This window comes from Glycine soja, chromosome 16 (assembly GCF_004193775.1).
Source record: "Glycine soja cultivar W05 chromosome 16, ASM419377v2, whole genome shotgun sequence".
Lineage (NCBI taxonomy): Eukaryota > Viridiplantae > Streptophyta > Magnoliopsida > Fabales > Fabaceae > Glycine > Glycine soja.
In genome coordinates, this window is record NC_041017.1 from 31,819,441 (window position 1) to 31,843,176 (window position 23,736).

Below are 23,736 nucleotides of genomic sequence, written 5' to 3' on the forward strand. Positions count from 1 at the left end.
TCTACATGAGTCCTAAGGTTGCACAAATGTAAGAAACTAGATGATATTATGCTCTGACTTGAAGAGAAGAGAGAAATTATATTTAGAAATTTGATAAGATATGCCTTAAATTTTAGAGATTGATTCAGCCTTCACATACATAAATAAAATGTGTCAATCAATCCATAATACACAAGAAAAGATATTCTTCCGATCTCCAATATATATCTTCTATTAAGCTAAAGGCAGCGCACAACTAAAGCAACTAGCCATGGAGAATGACTCGGATCACTCTCTCTCTCTCTCTCTCTCACACACACACACACACATATGTATACATATCAGTCTATATCACTCGTTCTTAGATTATATGGCAACAAATCAAACTGTTTTAAATAAAATGAAATTCGCAAAGAAAAAAGAAACAAACATTTTATTGGGAAAGAAAAACAGATGTGTTTGTGATCTATACTATAATGGGAAGGTCACCAAAAGAAGTCATTTGCATCTTTACACAACCATCAAGCAGATCGTATTTTCATTTTAAACATTTTACAAATTGGTCTTGGGTTTGACACTTCCAGTTCCAGCTACGCGCCTTGTCACTGACCGCATGGTTACAAATTCTTCTGCAGCCGATGGGTGTATTCCCACCTAGATGAAAGAGTCAAGTGAAAGCAATCAGAAAAACAATAGCATGTTTGGATACAAATACAAAGGTAGAAGTGATTCTGAGAGCTTTTCAAAGCATCTCTACTAGAAAAGGCTCTATATTTCCTATAGAGAAACTTTCAAAAACACTCATGATTACTTATCCAAAGAGGCTCGAATACAGAGAACAAGAAAAGTTCTTGCAATGTTAAAAACGACCACCGAAATATAGAGGTTCTATTTTGATGGACTATTTTAAAAAAAATTACAATGAGTAAATCTTAAATATAAAAGGGTAACCAAAAGGCTTAATTTTGACCGACAATTAGCTAATAATTTATTTTTATACTAAATATCAAACTTTGTGTCGTCATGTAAATATAAGTTTCTTGTACTCCATCATAGTTAAAACTTTTTAATGATGTATAAAAATATCATTAAGTGATGGTGCAAAAAAGTTCAAAAATTAAATCCAAAATAGAGGAAAAAAGAGCATAGAAACAAGAATTAATGGGACGATAGTTCCATCGCAACCATCTACTACATACAACATTGTGGAATCATGCTTGCTTATCTTTATAATTTGACTCCTAATAGAATATAAATCAAATGGCAGAATCATGAAGCCTAAAAAACTTGGATTTAGATTTTGCAGAGGATCCTAGAATTATCAAACAATAGTTAGCTCTTCTTCAAGAATTCTGATTTCCCAACAAGGACTAATTATAATGCATTTTATACCAATTCAATTATTAGGATAATCAGCAATATTATTGTTCACTTAAATTGATATTGTTTTGATGTGAGCAGGTAATTCAAGTTGCTGTCTACTAGCACAATTGGAGAATATTGTGGTTTGGAAGGTCTCCAGTCTCCACAGCTGCATTGTGGCTACAAATGCAGTAGCATTATGCAATTGTTCGCAATTATAGTAATCACGATGCAACCACAAACACTATTCGCTGATCAGAGAGAAGAATAAAACCTGTTTTAAATTGAAGAATCAATAAAATCCCCCCAGACCCCAGCCCCCCACCCAGTCTCCCTGCTCTGCTATCATGAATCATCACTACATGTTCTCATCAAATTAAAGAAAACATTTGACACCAGAGAAACAAACCCACTCCTGTTATCTCTGGTATTCTCTGATAACTCACTGAGTAATCTAGTATTACTGTTTCTCCCTTTTTATCTCTGCATTTTGCAGCGGTCGGTAACTGTAAGCAATAAATCTTATGGTGTACACTTTATAATTGTTTGTTTCTCTTTCCATATTGCATTAGGCAATTACAGATTTCTTTATTTCATGTGTCCTCTTTTCTCAAAAATCTGCGTACTTTATCTCAGTAATGCAACATTCATATGTATGGAAGCATTCTTTGCATTATCTAACATTATAGTTTCTGAATAACCATGGTACCATATACCTTTGCACACTGCATTTTCCAACACTTAAATGTTGACATTCTTGAGCAAGTATTTCAGATAGGTGAAGCCAATTCCAGATGTCATTATATCATTTCCCTTCCAGTAAAAATATCCCATCACTGCCTTCAGAAGGCAGGAGAGGAAAACACAATCAAAAAAGCTGTGAACTTACCGTGCTATCAAACTGTGCCTTGGTAGCTCCACACTTCAACGCAACAGCAATACCCTATCGATCACCAATATTAATATAATTAATTAATAATAGATACAAAGAATTGAATATAGCAAAAGCACTGAATAATAACTTCTAAAAGCAGGCCCATGGACAGAAGCACATAGCATATGAGATGCATACAAAACTATAGATATATCAATATCATCAATGTTATAGTTATTATATAAATTACTACTAATTTGAGGAAGGGAATAGAGCAACCACTTCTAAAATTGTGAAAATTTCTCTTTTAAATTAAGAAACAAATTTTGAGAGCAAAATAACAAAAAAGATCATATATCTGCCATTATTCTAAAACAGAAAAGGATAGTTAAAATAAAGAATACAAGGTTACTCCAGAATAACGATGTAGTAAAAGGAAAGTATAATGTATAAAGGTTTCTAAACAATACAATATGGTGAAACAAATAGGATACCTGCATAATTTCAGGTGCATCAGGTCCACACATTGAGGCTCCGAGAACCTTATCTGTCTCAGCATCAACAACAAGCTTCATAACAGTTTTTTCTTGTCGCCTATTTGAAGAATATCAGCAACCATAATCTAGATAAGAAAGTTATGCTGCAAAGAACATAACTAATACTGGGTCCAACTGAGATTGAAGAGCATGTGATGATAATAAAGGCTATCACAAATCCAGATTAACTGTAACATTTTGATTCTTAAAATTTGAAACAAGATTTGCAGTGGAGTAAATAAACAAAATCAATGCCTAAAGGATTTAAAATGTATGTACCAAACAATATTTTCTATAAAAAATATTGTTCTCTGATCCAAGTTATCATGAATTCTGCAAGTCATTGATTTGCAATAAAGGTGAAGTGGGTGAAAATTCCAAGTCACTACACTTACCCAGAGATGGTATTTTTCATAGGATTGAAGGTTGATGTAAAAACCAACAGATCCCCATTGGTTTGCTCTATTGCCTGCTCCTCACTGAGACCAACTACAGAAAGTGGTGGAATGCTGCAGAACCACAGAAAAGAAACGAAATGGTGAGAGATAAAATTGGGAAGGAGATATACCATCATAAGTTAACATATTCAAAATAAGTAATCACTGCTAAGTTTTATAATGCAAAAGCAACTATACCTGAACACTGCATAGGGAATATTACTGTAGTCTGGCTTGATTGTTTGCCCACCAAATACAGTTTTCTGCAAAACAAATATGTTAAACAACAACAAATAATATCATCATTAGACCAATCAACTGCAAACTCCTCCCTACCCAGTACATAAATAGGTATTCTTATCCACTAAATATCTGAATACTTACAGCAAAGTACGATGCTTCCATCAAGGCCACCGGAGTTAGATTCATTCGGTTTGTGACATCACCCACAGCCCATATGCTAGGTATGCTTGTGCGGGAATACTCATCCACCTAAACACAAAGGATCGCAGAACATTTAGAACTGAGTCATAATCATTCTCTAGCTCTTAAACAATTGTTCAAATCAATATCCAGTCATTGACGAAAGCATATAAGATGATATAACCTAAAAACCAATTTGCTTCAGACATTGTATTCCCACTCACTTGGGAATTGATAAGAGAATGCTTCATTATACAAATATTTTGCCTAAAGGTATGTTGGGAATAAAAAATATTTAATGTATAGATTTGATTAGGATTTGATTTATAGCTATTGGAAAAAACCCAAGTCCCACATTGGCTAGAGATAAGGCCAAGATAGAAGATATAAGTGGGGGACAACCTTTATCCTATGAGTTACCTTTTGGGCTTGAGTTAGGCTTAAAACCCACATTCTAGATGGTATCAGAGCCTATCCTAGATCCATTAAATGGACCACCCACCTTGTCATCCAGGCACCAAGTCCAAAAAGTGTTGGACATGAGGAAGTGTATCGGGAAAAACCCAAGTCCCACATTGGCTACAAATCAAGACAAGATAGAATATATAAGTGAGGGGGCCAACCTTTATCCTATGAGCTAACTTTTCGGATTCAGTTAGGCCCAAATCCACATTCTAAGAATAGGAAACATATCTGATTGAGGGGAAACTTAGTCTCCTCTGATTACGTGTAATCATTACTATCAGTCTATATAAACAAGCATCCACCTTGTACTCTGACACATGGTTTTCTCTCAATTATCCCTCTGTTTCTCCTATTTTACAAGGTAGTACTTTCCTTCACCTTTTCACAAGGCACGTAAACATATAAGTGCTTTAACTTCTACTTGGAAGGGATTAGATATACAAATTCATTTATACTTTACAATTTCTCAGGAGTTCTCCAATAAATTGGCACACCAATCAACATGGTAACCAAATTATGGCATTCGCAGGTTGGTATTCCAATAGAAAACAGTCTATGTTTGTACCTATATAACCAGCTATGAATACCACAATCTAGTATTATAGAATCACAATGGATCCACCTATCATCCAGATGCTGAAATGAGAATAACTTTTTTCTTATTAGATTTCATGGAATCAGGTGATTAAAGCAGAGAAATGTGAACCTTTATTGCTCCAGTGTTGTCAAGCTCAACACCTACAGTTTCTAAATTCAGCCTCTTAGAATTAGGAGCCCTACCTGCAGCAACGAAAAAGCACTTGAGAGATATAGAATTTCAAAAGGCAAGCAAAAATTCCATGGACTTGCACAATGCATTCTACCCCCAACCCCCAAAACATAAACCTTGATACATTATTCGTTACTTCCATGTAAAGTTGAAGTGTGATATTCCAGTTCTATGCTATGCTAGCATGTAAACATTCCATATGAACAGATCAAGATATCAAGTATCAACAAACTTGACAGATGATTATACAAAAAGACACCACCAAATATTTAAATTAACAAAGATACTATTACAAAGTATGAGATGAGCCTAAGGAGTTTATCAGGGCACCATACACTAGATAGTATTTTAGCATGTGCATTTGCGCGGGATAAAATATTTACTTCTATATAACTAGACCTGACATCATTTTTTCTATAAGTGTGGTTAGTTAGTTTCTGAATGCTTCTTGTGACAGTCATTATGAATTCTCTGACACATTAAAAATGCACCAGGTAAAGGATTATTATATGAGGAGAAAGGCAACACAAAAATCAATTGATACTCTAATGCTGACTGTGCAGGATCACTTTTAGCCAGATGTAGGATATTATGTTTTTATTTGAGGAAACCTAATTTCATATATAAGCAAGAAGTAGAACATAGTTACAAGATCCAGCGCAGAAGCTCAATATCGTGCTATGGCATCAGCCACATGTGAGCTTACATGGCTTAGACAACTATTCCAACAACTAAAATTGAAAGATATTGAGGAGATAAAGCTTATATGTGACAATCAAGTTGTAATTCATATTGCATTAAATCTGGTCTTCAGGAAAGGACCAAACACAAATTGATTGCCATTTTGTTAGAGAAAAAGTGCTTTCCGGAGAAATTGCGGAGTGCATTTCACTGAGACCTTTAACATCAAAACTCAAATCTTAAGAGTTAGAAAATGGGTTATGAGCCTAACTCAACCCTACAAAACCGACTTATAAGGTGAGGTTTATCCCCCACTTATATACTTTAATTTGATCCTATCTCTAGTCGATATGGGACTAAACCACCACCCTCAAGATCACGCTTCAGGCAACCCACAAAGAGGCCACAACTATAGCGGGCTAAGGGGTGCTCGCAATTAAGGTGGCTATTCCAACACTCCCAATCATGCCCATGACTTCCAGCCTGGAGCATGCCAAATGCAGGTGGCCCAACAATGGATCTATGATAGACTCTAATATCATCTTAGAAAGTGGTTACAGGCCTAACCCAATCCTACACTACCAGTTCATAAGGTGAGGGTTTTCCCCCACTTACATACTTTAATTTGACCCTATTTCTAGTCGATGTGGGACCAAACCACTAAACCAGCACCCTCAAGGTTGCACTTCAGGTAACCCACAAAAAGGCTGCAACTATGGAGGGCTAAGGGGTGTCCACAAGTAAGGTGGCTTTTGCAACAAAGTGATTGATTTTGTATTTATCATTGTACCCAACTTACCTATTATAAATAGCATTCATGTTTGTGCCTCCAAGACACAACGTTCAGATATTTCTTCTCTATAGTATCCTTACCAGTGGCAAACAGTACAGCATCCGCAATCAGCTCTTCACCATGATCTGTAATAACTTTAATGCCATCCTCTGTTTTGATCAACTAAAATAATGAAATTTGTTACCATTAGCTAAGCCTCCAACCAAAGCAAATGAAAAAGTTCTACAAATGTGAGGTTGCAAACCCCTAAACCCAAAGGAAATACCTGTGTCAAATTGGTCCTTGGATGCAAATTAATTCCCCTGCCTTCAAGATTTCTTGCCACTGCAGCTCTCATTTCATCATCAAAACCTCTGCAACAGAATTTTATTCAGTGGGGAGTAAGGTATGCTACAAACAGCAAAAATGATGTTAACAAAAACTAAGGAATAATGAGTGTTATCAGAAAACTTCTATTGACCCGTAAATGTAATTACAGAAACAAAAAATCATTCCACAGATCAAATCCCCACTTTGGAATAGGAAAAGATTGCTGTCTCAAAAGTGTGTATACTATGAAACTTACGTTTTAGACAAATGAAATGTTAAGCATTAGAATTTCTACAAACAAAAACTCTCCTATTTCTAGGTAAGAATTATGTTCTAAATAAGTTGAGGCTTAAGCATTTTCCATCTATCACAAATTCTTATTGTTGTTTTCCTGTCCTTTCTGGTATCTTCCCCTTTTTCCCCTCCATATTCTCCACTTCCTTTTCCTTATGATTTCAGAGTAAACCCTAACTAATTTTTCAACTAAACTTCAATGTACATAGTTCTGATACTATACCCTGTGTTTTAGAATGCCTGTAACATTAGGACGATAAAATTATAATTGTCAAATCCCTCATAAGTCATAACTATAGACGTCAAGAAGCAGTGAAATTATTAGAATTTATCTTATTTTCCAATCATGACATATTTATTTGGGTAAGAGGCACTTAATGCCTGTATAACCAATATTAAGTAACAATGCAACTTTTGTGTCCAAAGAATGTCAAATAATGTTGAGGTTAATGCAAAAACATTTCTACACAAGTTAAATACATGTCTACATTGATTTGCTAATATTAAAACTTAAAAGCAAACTAGGGGAAAAGGAGACACAGCCATAAGGCCCCATTTATGATAACTTAAAACTTAAACACAAGATGTACACCGAAGCCAAACCTCAGTGGAAGTTCCTTTCTGAAAACTAGATCAACTGTGGAACCCATGCCACGCCATATAGATGCAAACTCAACTGCAATATAACTGAAAAAAAATATAAATTAATCACCATGAGATACTAAGTAGTTAAACTTAAAACACATAAGAAGACATACACACCCTCCTCCAAGAACCACAGCATGTTTTGGAAGATCCTCTAAACTTAGTGCCTCGTCTGAAGTTATACCCAACTCCTGCACAATCAGACAACAGCAACAACACTCATATTACAAACATCCTAAAATTTTAATTAAGAATGTGAACGTCAATAATATATCAGAAGCATTTAAGAATGAGGGACAGTGGAACGGTTAAAACTTTCCATTAAACCAAAGTTTAAAAGTCCAACATTCCACACAATTTCTTTCCTGTAGTCAAGCATTTGAAGGAAAGTACAAAGATAAATTAAGTGAAAGAGGTTTTTTTTTGGGAGAGGGGGATGTAGGTGTTAAATGCAAGGATTTGACTGTATCTAATGATGACCTTGCAAGTTATTGTAGAAAATGATTCAACCATCATCTAAATTATGTGACCAAAAACAAACAGTATTTTGGCAATAACACTAATCAGTAATATTGAAATGATAACAGAACAAACAATAACAAAGGGTGTGATTTCATAAACAAAAGATATCATCACTTACTGAATTTAAGTGTTCAATACTGCAAGGACTAAATGAGTGAGTGTATCACTTTTTTCAGATGTTTCTCATTTCTATCACTGGACTCAAGATAGCTCTTTCAAAATTTTATGCACTGAAACCTAAATTTATTTGTTCAAAAAATTACACACTACATTTTTAATAACTTTTTTAGTAAAATTTATGTTTTTATTTCATTATATAAGAATTTCAAATTTAGAATAAAAAAATATAAAATTATGATAAAAACATCATAAGGGGTAGTGTTGCATACATTTCCGTAAATTATTTGGCAAGCATTTTATACAGTTTTAAAAAGAATTACCATGAAAGCATTTGGTGTTTTCATAGCAAATTGACTGTTAGCATCATGTTTAAATTAATACACTAAAACAATTATTGAAGTACCATCAGTGAAAGATATAAAGATCAAACCAGTATTAAATAATGACAGCAAGGAGAGAGAAAGACAAAAAAAGGGGGACAGACACCTAGCAGCAAAGAAATGTAGTATTATCACATTCAAAATTAATACAGGTTATTTAAAAACAAAAAAGGGTCAAAATGAAAGAGAGAAGGAAGAGAAAACACCACTGCAGTAATGTTTGATTAGTGTTGTAATTTTAAGCAAAAATCTGAAGTATAATTTGTCATATTAAGTCATGAAAACTGAAAACTTGTTCTCTCCATGCAGTGCTAAATTTTTATTTGCACACCTAAATTCATAAGCACCACCAGATTAATAACATCACAGATAAACTAATATTACATAATACACAGTTAGAATATAATAAAGATATATTTACATTATCTTGGAATATACTGTAGATCAATTAACTCATCTAAATCAGGAAGCAATTTAAGATGTTGTTTCTTAATTTTGTTATATTTCATGTCCTTTTCATGAATTGTTTCCTTATTTAACTATTGTTATAATTCTTGTTACATTAGTTTCCTCAGACTGTATTAGTAGTACTACCCAAGTACTTGACCTAATTATTAGAATGAATAGTCTTTAGAAGTAGATTATGAGCCTAACTCAATCCTACAAAACTGGCTTGTAAGGTGAGGATTGCTCCCCTATATACTTTAGTTTGGCCATATCTGCGGTCGATGTGGGACTAAACCACCACCCTTAAGGTTGCACTTCAGGCAACCCCCAAAGATTCTGCAACTAAGGCGGCTTTTCCAACACTCCCACTCACGCCTAGGACTTCTAGCCTGGAGCGTGCCAAATGCAGGTGGCCCAACAATGGATCTATGATAGGCTCTAACACCATATTAGAAAATGGATTATTGGCCTAACTCAATTCTACAAAACAGGCCTGTAAGGTGAGGATTATTCCACCCGTACATTAATTTGACCATATCTCTAGTCAATGTGATACTAAACCACCACCCTCAGGGTTGCACTTCAGGAAACCCCCAAAGAGGCCGCAACTAAGGTGGGCTAAGGGGTGTTAGCAATTAAGGCAGCTTTTCCAACAAAATAGAACCAAAAGTATTAGAATTTTTTTTATCACATTATTATTACTACATGCCATACAAATCTAACATCTTATTGTTCATAGTCTCTATTTGTTATTTTTCTCCTACCATAATCCTAAACTTGTAATTCTTAGCATGTACATATCAAATATTATACTCACAAACAGAAACAATCATGTAAGTAAGATCATTTTGCAATGATATTTCAAAACAGGCAAATTCACCTGTCCTGGAATATTTGGACGTTGAGCCCTGCTGCCAGTTGCAATCAATATGTGCTTTGCTGTGTAGGACAATTTAGTGCCATCCAATTGTGTCACCTCAACTTCATTTGGACCAACTATCTTTCCCTCGCCTTCAAATAATTTAACCCCCCAATTGGATAACATCCGCTTGTAAAGTCCATTTAATCTGTTTATTTCATCTGTCTGCAGTTTGACAAACCAAGGTTATTGAACAACCAACAAATAAACTGTCTTTTTGGTACTAATAAATCGTTTTCTGCTTCAATATAAGCAGACAAGCAGGATGACATGTATGTATAGTTTATAACAAAGCAACATCTAGAAAAGCAAAGACAAATCCAAACTATATCTTCAAAAGTTCTTAAGGAAGAGATACAAATCTGATTTAGATACAAGAAAATCAAGAAATAACAATGCTTTACATTATTAAACATAAAAGAATATCTTGAACTACCTTCTTTTGCAAGAGCTTCTTCCAATTGAAGTCAACTTTCTCACTCAACTCCCACCCATAATTCCTGGCATCCTGTCACAATCATGCTTTTAATGGATGATGATCTCAGAAACACTTAAAGAATAATACAATAATTACGAACCAGCATGAATAAAAAATACAAAGAAAAAACCGATACATTTTCTGATGGAATATAATATTAAATCACATTTGCATAACATATTTTATGAGAATGTGAACCAATCCTACTGTAACTACATCACATCAGATCTGATAACATATACCTTTAATAAGTCCTAGTAGCTTAAGATGAGACACACGTCCTGAATTTAATGTAGTACAGGAGCACTGAGATAAGATAAGCTTTAAAAACAAAAACACTTCTACGATTAGATTTCTTTTTAAAGCTACTATTTCTAGCTTTCTGAGAAACACTAAAACTGATTTTTTTTTAAATTTCTTATTTTCCAAAATTTATCCAATCATCATAAAAAATTTCAAAGTTATTATTAAAGATTTAATTATTCTGTGGGTCCCCACACTTCTACCAAATTTCAATTAGGTCCCTGAACATTTTTTCCCTTCAATTGGGTCGTCATGTCTAATTGTCATTATGAAAAATTAACTGCAGTCACCTAATTAGAGGGGTAGATGGTGGACTAGTACTTCTAGAGTGTGTTGTAAGTACAACTGAGTCAATTGTGAGAAATTTCAGCAAAGTTTCACAATTGACTCAGATGTGCTTACAACACATTAGAAATATCAATCCACTGTCCACACCTCTAATTAGATGTCTGCAGATAATTTTTCATGACGGCTATTAGACGAGAGGACCCAATTGAACAAAAAGTAAAAGTTCAGGAACCCAATTTCTTTCTTCGTACCCCATTGCCCGGAGGCTCTTCGCTATGCGAAGGTATGGGGGAGGGATGTTGTACGCAGTCTTACCCTTGCATATGCAAAGAGGCTGTTTCCGGATTCGAACCCATGACCAACAAGTCACCAAGGCACAACTTTACCGCTGCACCAGGGCTCGCCCTCAAAAGTTCAGGAACCCAATTAAAAGAAAAAAAAGTTCAGGGACCTAACTGAAAATTTGTAAGAAGTATGGGGCCCGAGGATCAATGTAACATTTAAAAAAACTATTTTCCCTAAGCTTAAACAGACCTTAAATTATTATTTTTCAGGGATATCAAAAAAAGATCCTGTCTATCTCTCTATCTGCCCCCCGACCCACCCCCCTCTCTCTCTCTTTATACGGTAAAAAATTTACATCTCTTATTTATCTTGGATGTGACAACGAAACAAAGTACCAGAGTTAGTTGATATACAAATTCATGTATTCATATACTTTTATGAAATAAATAAATTTTAAAACACGAGATGTTCTTGTGCAGCCAATGAAATATAAAAGTATCCTTGTTAAATATTTAACTCATTAATCAAGATGAAGATGGTGATGATTTATTGTGTTTTATATGAAAAAAAATAATTAAATAGAGAATAAGTAAAGACAATGGGGCAAGGCTAAAGTATCCTTTAGATCTGAATAACGTAAAAGGAAAGTAGGAATGCAGCAAGGTTTCTGAGTCCCTTTGCATATCAGAGATGGCAGCTCTGTTGTTGTCTCAGGCAGAACACCAAGACAAGCTAAGAGCATAACCCTATCCCAACACATACTTGGGTTCAATACTGCAATGAAACAAATTAGAAAATACACCCATTCCATGGCAGCTAGACACATCAAATAAAAACAAATTGGAAAAATTACAGCAATCATGCTATATATCCAGTAACTAATTCATGTTGACAGCAATTCATTTTAAGAACAAATCCTTACCTCAAGATCACCTCCAAAAGATGCTCCATAGACCAAAATCTTTTTGGGAACACAACCACGAATAACACACCTTTGAAATTAAAAAAAAAGAAAAAAGCATTTTCATTAACTACTCAGTAGTTGAACTAGAATAGATATTTATAGAGTAGAAGTGACTCTATTACACAATTATCATGCAAATTCACAGTAAAAAAAGAACAGCTGAAAGCTAAAAAAAGAAATATATGTGTACAAACAATTTGTGTGTGCTGATGTTAAGTTATAGACCAAAACTAAATGATTACTACATCATGTTCATATAAATGCAAACCAGCATATCACATGGAAACTAAATAAAAGATGAAGAAATAAGACTTTGAATAGTTGGTCTATATCATATAAATCTTGGAGTTACAGCATAAAGAGATAGTCAGGGTATGCTTCCCAAGTATATGTGTATGACTATTTAACCAACAACCCAAAACAACATCTCCCTAGGTGGAATCAGCTACACGGATCAATCAATACCATTGTACATGAATGGTTTTATTATCTAACAAGCCCCATCTTGCAAGTTATAGGGATGGTTTTATTATCTAATAATCAAGATATTTCCCCAAAGTTGATTTCAGCAGCCTGGAGAGTGGAGACAATTCAAAGTAAAATACAACTACAACAGCGAGATGGGCTGGGTTTAGCCAGAGTTGGAGAAGGGTACTGTTACATGGAAGAATATAGCTGTAAAACATTTATGGAAGAAAGTACCCTTAGATAGATCAAATTGCAAAAGAGGATCTAAATAAGATGTTCTGTCTTTTTCTTTACTAATTTATGTAGCTGAGCCCAAATATTAGGTTTATATACTATTGAATGTGAGTATAATCTTCACAATCAACGAGAAAAACTGAGCAAGTAAGTGCACACAAATTAATTTAGCAAACCTGGGAACAAAATTTTATTAAAAAAATAAAATGAGAAAAATCTCCCAAAAATCATATTGAGTAGAATCAGGAGATACATAAGAGCAATGTGAATATATGATCTAGCAAAAGGCAATCCAGAAACAGAAAACTACTAAAAACTGAAAAAAAATTGGGGCCTAATCATACAGATATTTCTTTGAAAAGCGTAGTGCACATTACTTAAGATTTGACAGAAAGCCACACCAAATTAGAATTTTAATTTATAGAAAAACATGTGGCTGGCAACTGACAAACTTGGAAACAGCCGTTAACATAAGGAAAGCACTTAAGATACTAGCTTTAGAACTAATGTAACGTAAGAACTGCGACAACCCAGCCATTATCTGAATACTAATCACATAAAAAATAGTAAACAATGTAGTGCAAATCAAAAAAGAATTTGAAACCCATATCAAAGTGGAGAGTATTATCAAAACTTCAACCATACACGGAGACATTTTTGTCAACCTCGTGTCATTAGCAAGGAATGTATGCATTAAATAAAAGAGAGAGAAGAGGCGGAAGAAAATAATCTATGGAAAGGAAAGAGATATCAAGTTCATAACTATAACTTACGTTCCACCGACTCCTCCAATTGTTTCTGAACTAATTGGATGAAATGGAAGCTCACAAATCCCCACCTTCAGACACAGGTTGCATAATACAATAGAGAAGACAATAAATCAGTAAAATACGTAAGAGAATAACACCCAACAACAATAATTTGAAACTAGCTTAAATATTAATAAAAGTTCAAGTCCTTGAGTACTAGTTATATTTTAGTATTGTTGGAACTAAAATAGGCAACTAAAATGGGCACAACTTGTGGTCATTTAAAAGGATATTGAAAAACTGTTCAAATATTTACAATAATCCCACCGCCCTCCAAAAATCAAGAAAAGCTTCAATAGCTCAGATCCTCAAATACAAAACTATTTTCAGTGATTAATCATCTTCAACACTAAAACATTAGGTGTTAACTGTTAACAGCACAGTTACAAACCTTAGCTCCAAAATTGGATGAAAATCTAGCGGCACGAACGCCACCACTTCCAGCCCCAATAATAAACAAGTCGAAGTCAAAATTCGACACTTCTTCTCCACCACCTTGAGCCAATTCAGCTTCACCATCGATAAGCATCTTCCTAGCCATCGCAATCGAACAATCCGAACTAAATCTAAATCATCCTCATCATCAACAACAACAACAACAGCAACAACATCACAATCGCGAAATGTCAAGCCAGTTAAGAAATCAAACACTGCGAAACACTATTTGGTTTCCGAGAAAAACAAAGTAAAATTCAGCACGCATCGAGATCACTACATTGTTCACGCACGCACGCCGCAGCAGAAAACGACGGAATAATTCAAAGAAGAACGAGAACAAAATGAAAAGTGCTGCAGTTTCAGTGTATTCTGGATTTGTTTAATTTTCCAGAGAAAAGGAAATGGAAAATTACCTGCGTCGTCTCGTAATAGCAGTAATTAGGTTTGCGAAAGAAGAAACGAAAAAAATAAAAAACAATACTATTAGTATGCAGAGAGTATATATACTAAAGAAAAAAAAATTGCATTCACATTTGCATGATATGACATAAGAGATGATGCGGTAATAACTCGTGTGAAGGAGCCGCCACGGATTAGTCCAAACCCCTTTATTATTATTCTTCTTTAATACGAAACCTTTTTATTTCTCCCACAAAATAGTCACTACTCTGTGGCAAACTTTTTAATTTTATTTTATTTTTCCTCATGATACCAATATCATGATTTCAAATTTCTTTTCTTCTGTTTAGTTTTTGAGTAGTGTAAAACTTTTCTTCATTGAAGCTTAAACCTCATTATTTTTTAAGCTCTTAATGTACTATTGGCACTATAAGCATCCCAAGTTCCAGACATTTGCGGATTTACCTTCCCGGTCCAGCTATATTTAATAGATTGAAGACAAAACATTAGAATTTGGTGATGGGCATACAGGGTATTAAATACCAATAAGATTGGTGATGTGATATTAGGTTAAATTTCTTTAAATAAAATCTTGGATTTAAGTCTTATAAAAAAATATTCTAGGTAAAACTTGACAAAAATGATTACATTAAAGATAATCGACTTGTTTCTTCGACAAAAATTAATCATGATGAAAAAAAAAATCAAGAGATTTAAGCATAAAAATACCGGGCATTAAAGGTGCAATATTAGGTGATAGAATCTCCTGTTGGCGACTAGGGTGAGATCTGGGCAACTAGTTTCTTCCATGATTCCAGCATTCACTACCTACAGTAAATACTACTACTAAAGATTAATCATTTAATGACAAAGTTTAGTAACAAAACATTATTTGGTAAAAAAATGGTAAACAAAAAAAATATTTTCATCACTAATTCTAGCGTTACTAAATTTTAGAAACAAATTAGTAAAATTATGTTCAAATTCTTTTGTCCTTAATTTTAACCTTTTGAATAGTGAAATGTGTTAGATAAAAAACATTAAATAAGATATGTTTATCTAGAATGCAAAGGAAGAAAACTATGAGTTTGACAACTTTTCTTTTGACTTTAATATTTTAAAATTATATCTGAATATTTTCTTTTCTTCTTAAGGTCTAAACTTTAAATCATGTAAATGAAAGCATAAGGGCTAGAAAAATCTCTTAAAATTAACTCATCTAAATTTGAATTAATCAACACTAAATATAATTTTTAAAGAGAAAATTTCAATATATATATATATAGACACACATATATCTACATCTACATCTATTAAAAGTAATTTGTTTTAATAAAAATATATTTTCTCTATTACTTTAGGCGTATACCTTTATTCAAGAAATAATTTCATAGTTAAATTCTTTAATAAAAAAAAAAGAGAGAGAAGAAGAAATAGTTAACCATATGATACATAGAACATAACCCAAAAAATGCTCAAAAAAGTAAATGGTCAAACTGGCGCACATGAATCCTAGTTTTCAAGATATAGAAAAAAATGTTCTCCAGCTTAACAATTTGTCTACGGCAAGCTATAGATGATATATCATATATTAACTTAGAACTTCCTTTTTCTTTTCTCTATATTTTTTAGTTATCATGATAATGTGCAGAATATTTAGCGATTTTGTCCATGATTATATTCTGTTGGGAAATCTAGTTGATTATTTTTACTAGACTCTCTTTTCTCAACCGCATTTTAAATACAAGCATACAAACAAAGTGATGCCACTTCAAGAAATTGCAAAACACAATATTTATCATGGTAGATTTAGGTCAAAAATATATAAAGCTACGTCCACATCCCTTGCCAAAATCAACATATTTTCTTCTAATTTTGACGGCTCTATATAAAGATTAGCTAAGAGGAGTTTAGCATGACGTGTTACAATATTTATTACATCAAATTTTCCTCCTACGAGAGTCTCTTGAGGCACTTCATAAGTGTATCTGTTTGTTCAGGCTTCCCAACAGTCACACGAACGTACCCTTTCAGCTCTTTCTTGTCATAGTGACGAATCATCACACCCATTTGTGCTAGGTCCTCCTGTGAACATAAAGAGATAATGTCTCAAGTTGGCGACAAATTTGGTTAACTGCATTCCTAAATGCCAAAATTTCAAATGAAACAATCTTGCAATAGATCTTTGATGGAAAAAGTTGAAACAAAAGGCTCAAACATTACTCACAAGTCATAAGACAAATGCAAGCAATACATGCATTCTAGCACATTCTTTACTATTGGGTGAGATTTATGTAGTCTTGTTAAATGACCTAAGTCTCACTCCTTATTTAGTAAATACTATGGGAATTTCACCTAATCTTCTCAATGAAAAAAGATTTTTGAAGTGGAATAATAACATGTATAAGAAACACTGAAGATTGAAGATGGCTAACCCCCACCAACTATACATCAACCACAACTCGCACTCCCCAAAGGAAGAAATGGACTAAAGGAAAGAAGAATCCAAATCTCTATACCTCAGTCAAGTCAATTGAAATTAAAAGAAAGCATATTCCCCTATTTTATGTTGAAAAACCTAGATAAGAAAGAACTATTTGGAAATTAGCGTGTGTTCAATCCTCCTTATAAATATCTCTCCAATCTATGCAAATGATGTGACTGTGTTGTCATGATCACATGAAAAATTGTGTAAAGCAAACTCTTTTCTGGAACAATTATACTCCAAATGCATGAAATTAAAAGAAAAAAACATGGATGCCCAAGAAAATCGACAATTTGTATGACAATGCCGGTAATAGTAGCTGATAAAATGTAGACATTTAATGATGATTATTCTTGGTACCATCTGATATACTGAATCCAGCATATTTCTAAAATTATCTTTTGGATAGCCACTTCTCACGATAAAATGAATAAACACATAATAAAAAGCAAGGCAATTACATTGTGTAAGTAGGGTTATTTCATCAGCAAACCTCAGGGTAGCAAAAATATTAGCAAAACAACTATTCTTCACAACATAATCACCATTATTTTGAATGTGGTCATTATCCTAAGAGATCAGAATTGAAATTTTGGGGGACAGGAAAGATGTCTGTCAACTTAAATACCAAACGATGTGTCAAATTGCTCACCAAACAATAATCATCCCAAATATTTATAAGAAAATAAAGAAATAAAGAAAAAATAATATGTATGAAGATATGGAAAGGAAGGTACCTTTAGCTTCTTTGCATCCTTTCCTGATGTAACCTCACAAAGAATGAAGTTAGAATGGCTTGGAAATGGCCGGAGGAATGGAACTTCTTTCAAAAGGTCATAAAGTCTCCCTCTTTCTTTCAACAAAGCATTTTTTACATTCTGTAAGTTTAGACTAACACATTAGCTTTCATTTGTGTTGAGAATAATAGCATGTAATAAATGTGTAAACATGCAAGGGTACTTAAGTATTTTGAATATCCTGTAATTGCTCCCAATATACGTATATTTATCACAGTGCTTGACCCAAATTCTGTTATATCAAACTCTTACAACAACTTTCAATAACCATAATGTACTAGGGGATAATCAATTAACATACATGTGTTATATGCAAAAGAACAAAAGAAAAACCTCTAGATAGGTAGGATTTTGCAATGCTGCACATGCAGAAATTTCAGCAGCAACAGATACATTATACGGCTGCTTTGCTCTCCAAAGATACTCAATTATACTCAAAGGAAAAGCTCCATATCCCACTCGAAGTCCAGCTAAACCTGAGACAATTAGAAAATTATGCATTTAATGGTTCAGATTAGGACAAGCAACTCCAAGCCCAAGTTATAAAGTAGCTTCCCACTCAATATAACAAATCAGTAACAGGATTTTGTACATATCAATTCAACAAATATATGAAACATAAGTATCTAATCCATAAACTGAAAAATTTACAACAAAACTTTGATTTTGTAGAGAGAAGTGTTGTTGGCTACTCAGCTCCAATCAATAGAATTAGGAATTACTTGTTGGTGTGAGTTGTCATTTAAGGAATAATTAGAGATATTGCAGAATCAGTATCAAATCCCCTCTTTTAAGGGTCAAAAACAATGTTAGCCTTAGTGTATTACCCAAAATAGAATCCATGATTGTCTCAGTGTACTCTTATATATATTTGTAGCTGTTTCATCAGAATATACGAAATAAAATTAGAGACATAAATTCCCTTTTTATCATTACTCAGTCATTCAGATCCATCATAAACATTCTGCTTCCAACTCCAATACTACAATCCTACTTTGTCTAAATATATAACTTCTTTGGCTCTTGGTCATAATGGGATTCTATCTAGTCTGCATTGATTTCAGGATCTTTTACCGACATGTTTTAGATAATTTCCAGCTGAATTTCTATCCAGTTCTGATCTCCTCTGCATGCATATTTCTGGTGCGCTTCAAATAGTTTAAAACAACTGTCGAAAGTCCCCTCCCCCCCCCCCCCCCCAATCTCATCATTCTGACAAGCTCAAACCTCTGTTTTGCCATCAGTGACTTTTTCCAACTTTTTTTACCATTGTTCACCAGTCATTAGCTTTTCTGATCACCACCTTCCAGATCTAGACTGCCACCCAAAGATCAGCAAAACTCCATCAGGTCCGGCCCAAGAAGAGTTCACACATACACACAAGACCCAGCTGTCAGTTTTTGCGATGTGTGGCCATATATCTCAGCCATGCATGCTTCAGCCAGTCTCACCATTGCCAGATTTGTGCAGCCCTCCTGTCCGAAATCGGCACATGGTTTATCAGTTTCTGGCTTGTGACCCCTTTCTCAAGTTTTTTGCCACGGCTTGGTACCTTTTACTTTCTCTCCTTGTTGACCTCAACTCAAATCTGCCCTCTTTGGTTCAAATCATACGAAGTGGGATTGCAGAGGAATCATCCTAGCCCCATGACTTTCCCAGAGAAATCAGCCTGGCCTAATGGCTATCCTAGAAAAATAATCCCGTCTCTGCAGCTTAACCTGCAAATCTTCTTGATCCCACCATTCTACATATTTTATTGTTTGATTTTCTGAAAAGGCAAGTAACAAGCTGAAAGCTTAGGAAGCTTTGGCTTGAGGGGAAGTTAGAATATATGAAAATATTATATACCTTGGAGTATCTTAAACTATCCATTAGGATTAGTTTCCTTATTTCCCCATTATCTCCTAGGATTGGTTATATTTTTTTTTGCACAGCAAAAATAGAATTTAATTTATAATAAAAGACAGTACTAGGTGTACTGAATTACAAACAAGAGAATACAAAGGCAAAGATGAGCCGAACCCAACTAGAAAAGCCAAATTATGATTTGTTTGCCTAATTAGTTAGGAGTATGATTAGTATAAATAAGGGTTAGCAGTCTTAGTTTTTAACTTTTTATCAATCTATCAACACAATATAATACATCTCAGTTAATATCAATTTCTGTTTCATTCTCTTTTATCTCTCTTCCTCCCTTTATACCTAAAAACTCCATAATTTCAACAATCACCAAACACCCCAATTTTTCACTGCTTAGTGCTTGCTTTGTCAAAACTACATCGATGTTCAAGTCAATTATACACTCTTAAACACTAGTATTCAGCTTAAAATTGAATTATCAGTGTTTTTGAATAGCGGCTATAGTAATTTTAGTAAATAAAACTTCCATCCCGCATACTCAGTGTAAGTCCAGTTTAACCTAAATCCGCTAGGCCCTAATCCTTGTCATAATTCTCCATAATAAAAGAAACTGCAAAGAGATTATACTTCATACCATAAATTAAAATACGGATCAATACAATAATGTCAATTCTCAACTAAAATGCACATATTAGCATGTTGACAAGATGCCTGAAAAACATAGTTTTATAAAGTCTGACCAAATCTTGCAAGGGAACAATTCTCAAAAGAAAAAAAATATTATAATAAGGGAACAACATGAATTCTCAGTTCATATTCAACTTTACTTGTGTAATAGGTTAAGATAAAAGCATAAGCATACCAGCTCTTTTGCTAAATGTCCGAAGAACAATCAAATTATCATGTTTCTTCACCCAACTCATCCTTGATTCAATTGCTGAAAACTCAATGTATGCTTCATCCAGTATCACCAATATAGGAAGCTCGAGTATTTTTAAGAGAACTTCGTCATCAATTATACTGTCATGAAATTGTTAGATTAATATCTACAAGATCAAAAGCTAACAAAGGAAACTCAAATTTCCAGCATATTAATGGTACAACAATCATCTCCGGTCTTACTAAATCCTGACTTCAGATTGTTAATGAAAAGGAAATATAGAAGGACTGCCTTCATTATGGTACAATTTCTGATAGGACACTGTAATATTGCACACTAAAATACGCACTATTTGTATGCAAATACATCTGAACCTATAATCCACTACAATATTAATAAATGTATTCCTAAGAGTAGGTTGGCTAGCCAAATCATATTAATCTGTTTGTGACTGAACAAAAGCACAATAGAAATCAAAAAGAAAAAAGTGCACAAGGAACTAGTTTTAAATGGGAAGATCTGTGGAAAAACAAATTAGTTGAAAAAGAAAACACTACAAACATACAACTCCAGGTACCCTTTCTAACTATTCACTCTAGAGTAAGAAAGGATAATTGACAGTTACCTTCCATCTGGATTATTTGGAGATGTTAAAAATATGCATTTGGGCTTCTCTTGTTTAACAACTTCAGCAATTTGTTCAACATTCAAGCTGAAATCTGGCCTCCTTGGAACTGCAGTTTAAATAATGCAGATGGTTATGCACATCTAACACGGCATAATAAGAAAAATCCAAAACACAGTAAGTAAATCATAAACTAATGAGAAGACAATGAATAATAAAAAATTATAAGGATGAAGCAATCAAAAAACCCAAGATCACAACATAATGTTTCAAGAGATATGAGCCACAATACAATAGTAAAAAGGTTAATTTGTTTAGGGCCTTTTGTTTTACAATGGACAAGCATGGCAAGATTCACATCATCATAGGGACAATTTTATCAGGCAAGTCTGAAAAGCTAAAGATCTGCAATCAATTTCATGAGAAATCCCTTTACTGTCTAAGGTTCAATCAGTTGATATCTGTTTCTCATTTGACAAGTATAATATGATCTATATTTTTTCACTAAAAAAGAATAAATTTTAAAGCTGTCTCTAGGTAATGTTATTCTGACCTTTGATAACAAGTGCTCCATTAACCGCAGCATCAAATTCATACATTGTGAAGGTCGGAGGGCAGTCCACAATCTTGTCTCCAGGATCCAGCACACAACTGGAGTATATATGAGAAGCATGTATGATGGTGATTGTCGTAGCTATGATGACAATTAGCATGAAGAGAAAGAATTTGAGGCTTATCTAAAATACATAAGGTATTGGTTCTAACCGCATGATCAAATCAATAAGCTCATCTGCACCACACCCTGCAAGAATATATTCAGCTTCAAGGCCTGAATCATGGGCAAGAGCTGCGCGCAATCTGCGGCTCTCTGGGTCAGGATAGACATATGGGAATTGCATTGATCCTAGGGCTTCCATGACCTGTCAAAAGTAATAAAGGGTGTACTGTTCGGCAAGATCCTTACATACACTTGAGCATAGCTCAGAAATTAAAAAACTTAAAAATTGAAAGATAATATTTCACCCTGCCATTGTTAAACATCATATTACCAAATAATTATTTTACACGTTTACTCAATAGTATGGGAAATACAGACATAAAAAAATATAATAAGAACTCACCTCTGGAGGGGGACCATAAGGATTTTCATTAGCATCTAACTTCACGATATCCTCAGGCTTACGTCCAAGGCGAGCTGATAAAACCTGCAACAGAAAGCCTCTTCTTTTGTTAATAACCAGCATTGTAGCGGGGAACAATTTTGCCCCACTAAAGTAACCACAGACAAGTGTTGTGGCCCAGAGTTTAGAGCAAATGTTATAAAAATTAGCATCAAATGCCAAACTCCCTGCCTCTTGATGATAGGTAGAGACAAAATTACAGTTAAAAAACTTGTAATTTGAGTGCAGTGCGTACTCAAGCAAGCAAGCAACCAACAAATCTCACAGAATAGAAATACAATTTTATAAAGAAAAAGAATAGACCAAGATCCAATAACGCCACAGGTTACATGAAGAAATAAGCATGTATATTCAATTCTAAAGTAACAAATGCACAAGTAAGCTTCAATAGCTAAGCTAACAGTCGATGAGAAACACATGACAAGACCAAATTCTTAACAAGAAATTCCAAATATTGCCAAGAACACTTCAGGCAAATTAAACATTGTATTGTAGGAGTAGTCACAAGTAACCAACAAAATCAATAGGATTTGACTTTTGATGACACAAACCTCAAAGGGCAAAATGGGCTGATAAGGAGCCAACTTCCTCAGATGCTCTCTGATGAAGGAGTCACCTGTCACCTGCAGGGGGCCATTGTTGACTTGCTCCACAGGAACGGTAGAAGCCATTGCCACAAACTTCCTCTGATTATTCCCCTCAAATGAACAAATGGGTCTTGGTGCCAAACCCACTTGCTGCTTCAGATTGGCGTTGGACTTAACCCAGCACAAAGCACCAGTGTTGTAGAAATCAATCACACCCATTAAAGACTGCATATAAATGAATGAATAAATATAATAAAAAAATGAAAAAGATTCAAACTTGTGCAATTAGAGTAGCATTTCAGATGAAGGGGAGAAAAGGGAGAACATGACATGAATGTCCCAGAAACAAAGGGAAGAAAAAGAAAATACGAGGTTAAGGGAAGGCGTGTGTACCCTGCACTAAAGGGAAATGAGGAACTTACTTGGCAGAGGTTGCTGGAGCCGGCAACAATTTAGAATCGAAACTGAAGTTTTATTTAACAAAAATAAAATAAACATCAGCAAGGGGTAGAGGTGAACCCTAAAAATACACTGTTGAAAGAAAGACAAAAAACCAAAAGCAGAAACACTAAAACAGTAGTTTAAAGAACTAATAAAAAGGTTTAATGGAAAGACAAAAAGAGTTAAAAAAAAAACAAGTGGTTCAGATTACTGATAAAAAAAATTGATTTAATTATTATTTTTATCTTTAAATTATTTT

The 23,736-nt window shown here is 34.1% G+C and overlaps 2 protein-coding genes across 5 annotated transcripts; both read right to left on the bottom strand.

The window, feature by feature from the left end:
* Positions 1–345: 345 nt before the first annotated feature.
* Positions 346–14,776, bottom strand: LOC114391031 (glutathione reductase, cytosolic). Of its 3 annotated transcripts, none has more exons than XM_028352027.1 (17): positions 14,636–14,754; positions 14,176–14,350; positions 13,749–13,813; positions 12,232–12,301; positions 10,392–10,463; positions 9,917–10,120; positions 7,685–7,758; positions 7,526–7,609; positions 6,585–6,672; positions 6,400–6,481; positions 4,783–4,856; positions 3,573–3,680; positions 3,387–3,451; positions 3,147–3,260; positions 2,710–2,809; positions 2,231–2,284; positions 346–633 (listed from the first exon to the last, which is right to left on the bottom strand). In XM_028352027.1, exons 2-17 carry the CDS (start codon positions 14,323–14,325, stop codon positions 532–534), a joined length of 1,506 nt encoding a protein of 501 aa, XP_028207828.1. In that variant the 5' UTR covers positions 14,326–14,350; positions 14,636–14,754; the 3' UTR covers positions 346–531. The 3 variants fall into 3 exon arrangements, with proteins under 3 accessions (XP_028207828.1, XP_028207829.1, XP_028207830.1); XM_028352028.1 differs by lacking the exon at positions 14,636–14,754 and adding an exon at positions 14,500–14,612; XM_028352029.1 differs by lacking the exons at positions 346–633; positions 2,231–2,284; positions 2,710–2,809 and having other exon boundaries at positions 3,143–3,260; positions 14,754–14,776.
* Positions 14,777–16,371: 1,595 nt separating this feature from the next.
* LOC114390849 (histidinol-phosphate aminotransferase, chloroplastic-like) lies at positions 16,372–23,602 on the bottom strand. 2 transcript variants are annotated; one of them, XM_028351755.1, is made up of 10 exons: positions 23,459–23,602; positions 23,001–23,261; positions 22,390–22,473; positions 22,034–22,188; positions 21,822–21,919; positions 21,269–21,377; positions 20,626–20,783; positions 18,237–18,379; positions 17,844–17,984; positions 16,372–16,706 (listed from the first exon to the last, which is right to left on the bottom strand). In XM_028351755.1, the coding sequence occupies exons 2-10, from the start codon at positions 23,253–23,255 to the stop codon at positions 16,575–16,577; spliced, it is 1,275 nt and encodes a 424-aa protein (XP_028207556.1). In that variant the 5' UTR covers positions 23,256–23,261; positions 23,459–23,602; the 3' UTR covers positions 16,372–16,574. The 2 variants fall into 2 exon arrangements, with proteins under 2 accessions (XP_028207556.1, XP_028207557.1); XM_028351756.1 differs by having other exon boundaries at positions 23,430–23,568.
* Between the last annotated feature and the right edge of the window lie 134 nt (positions 23,603–23,736).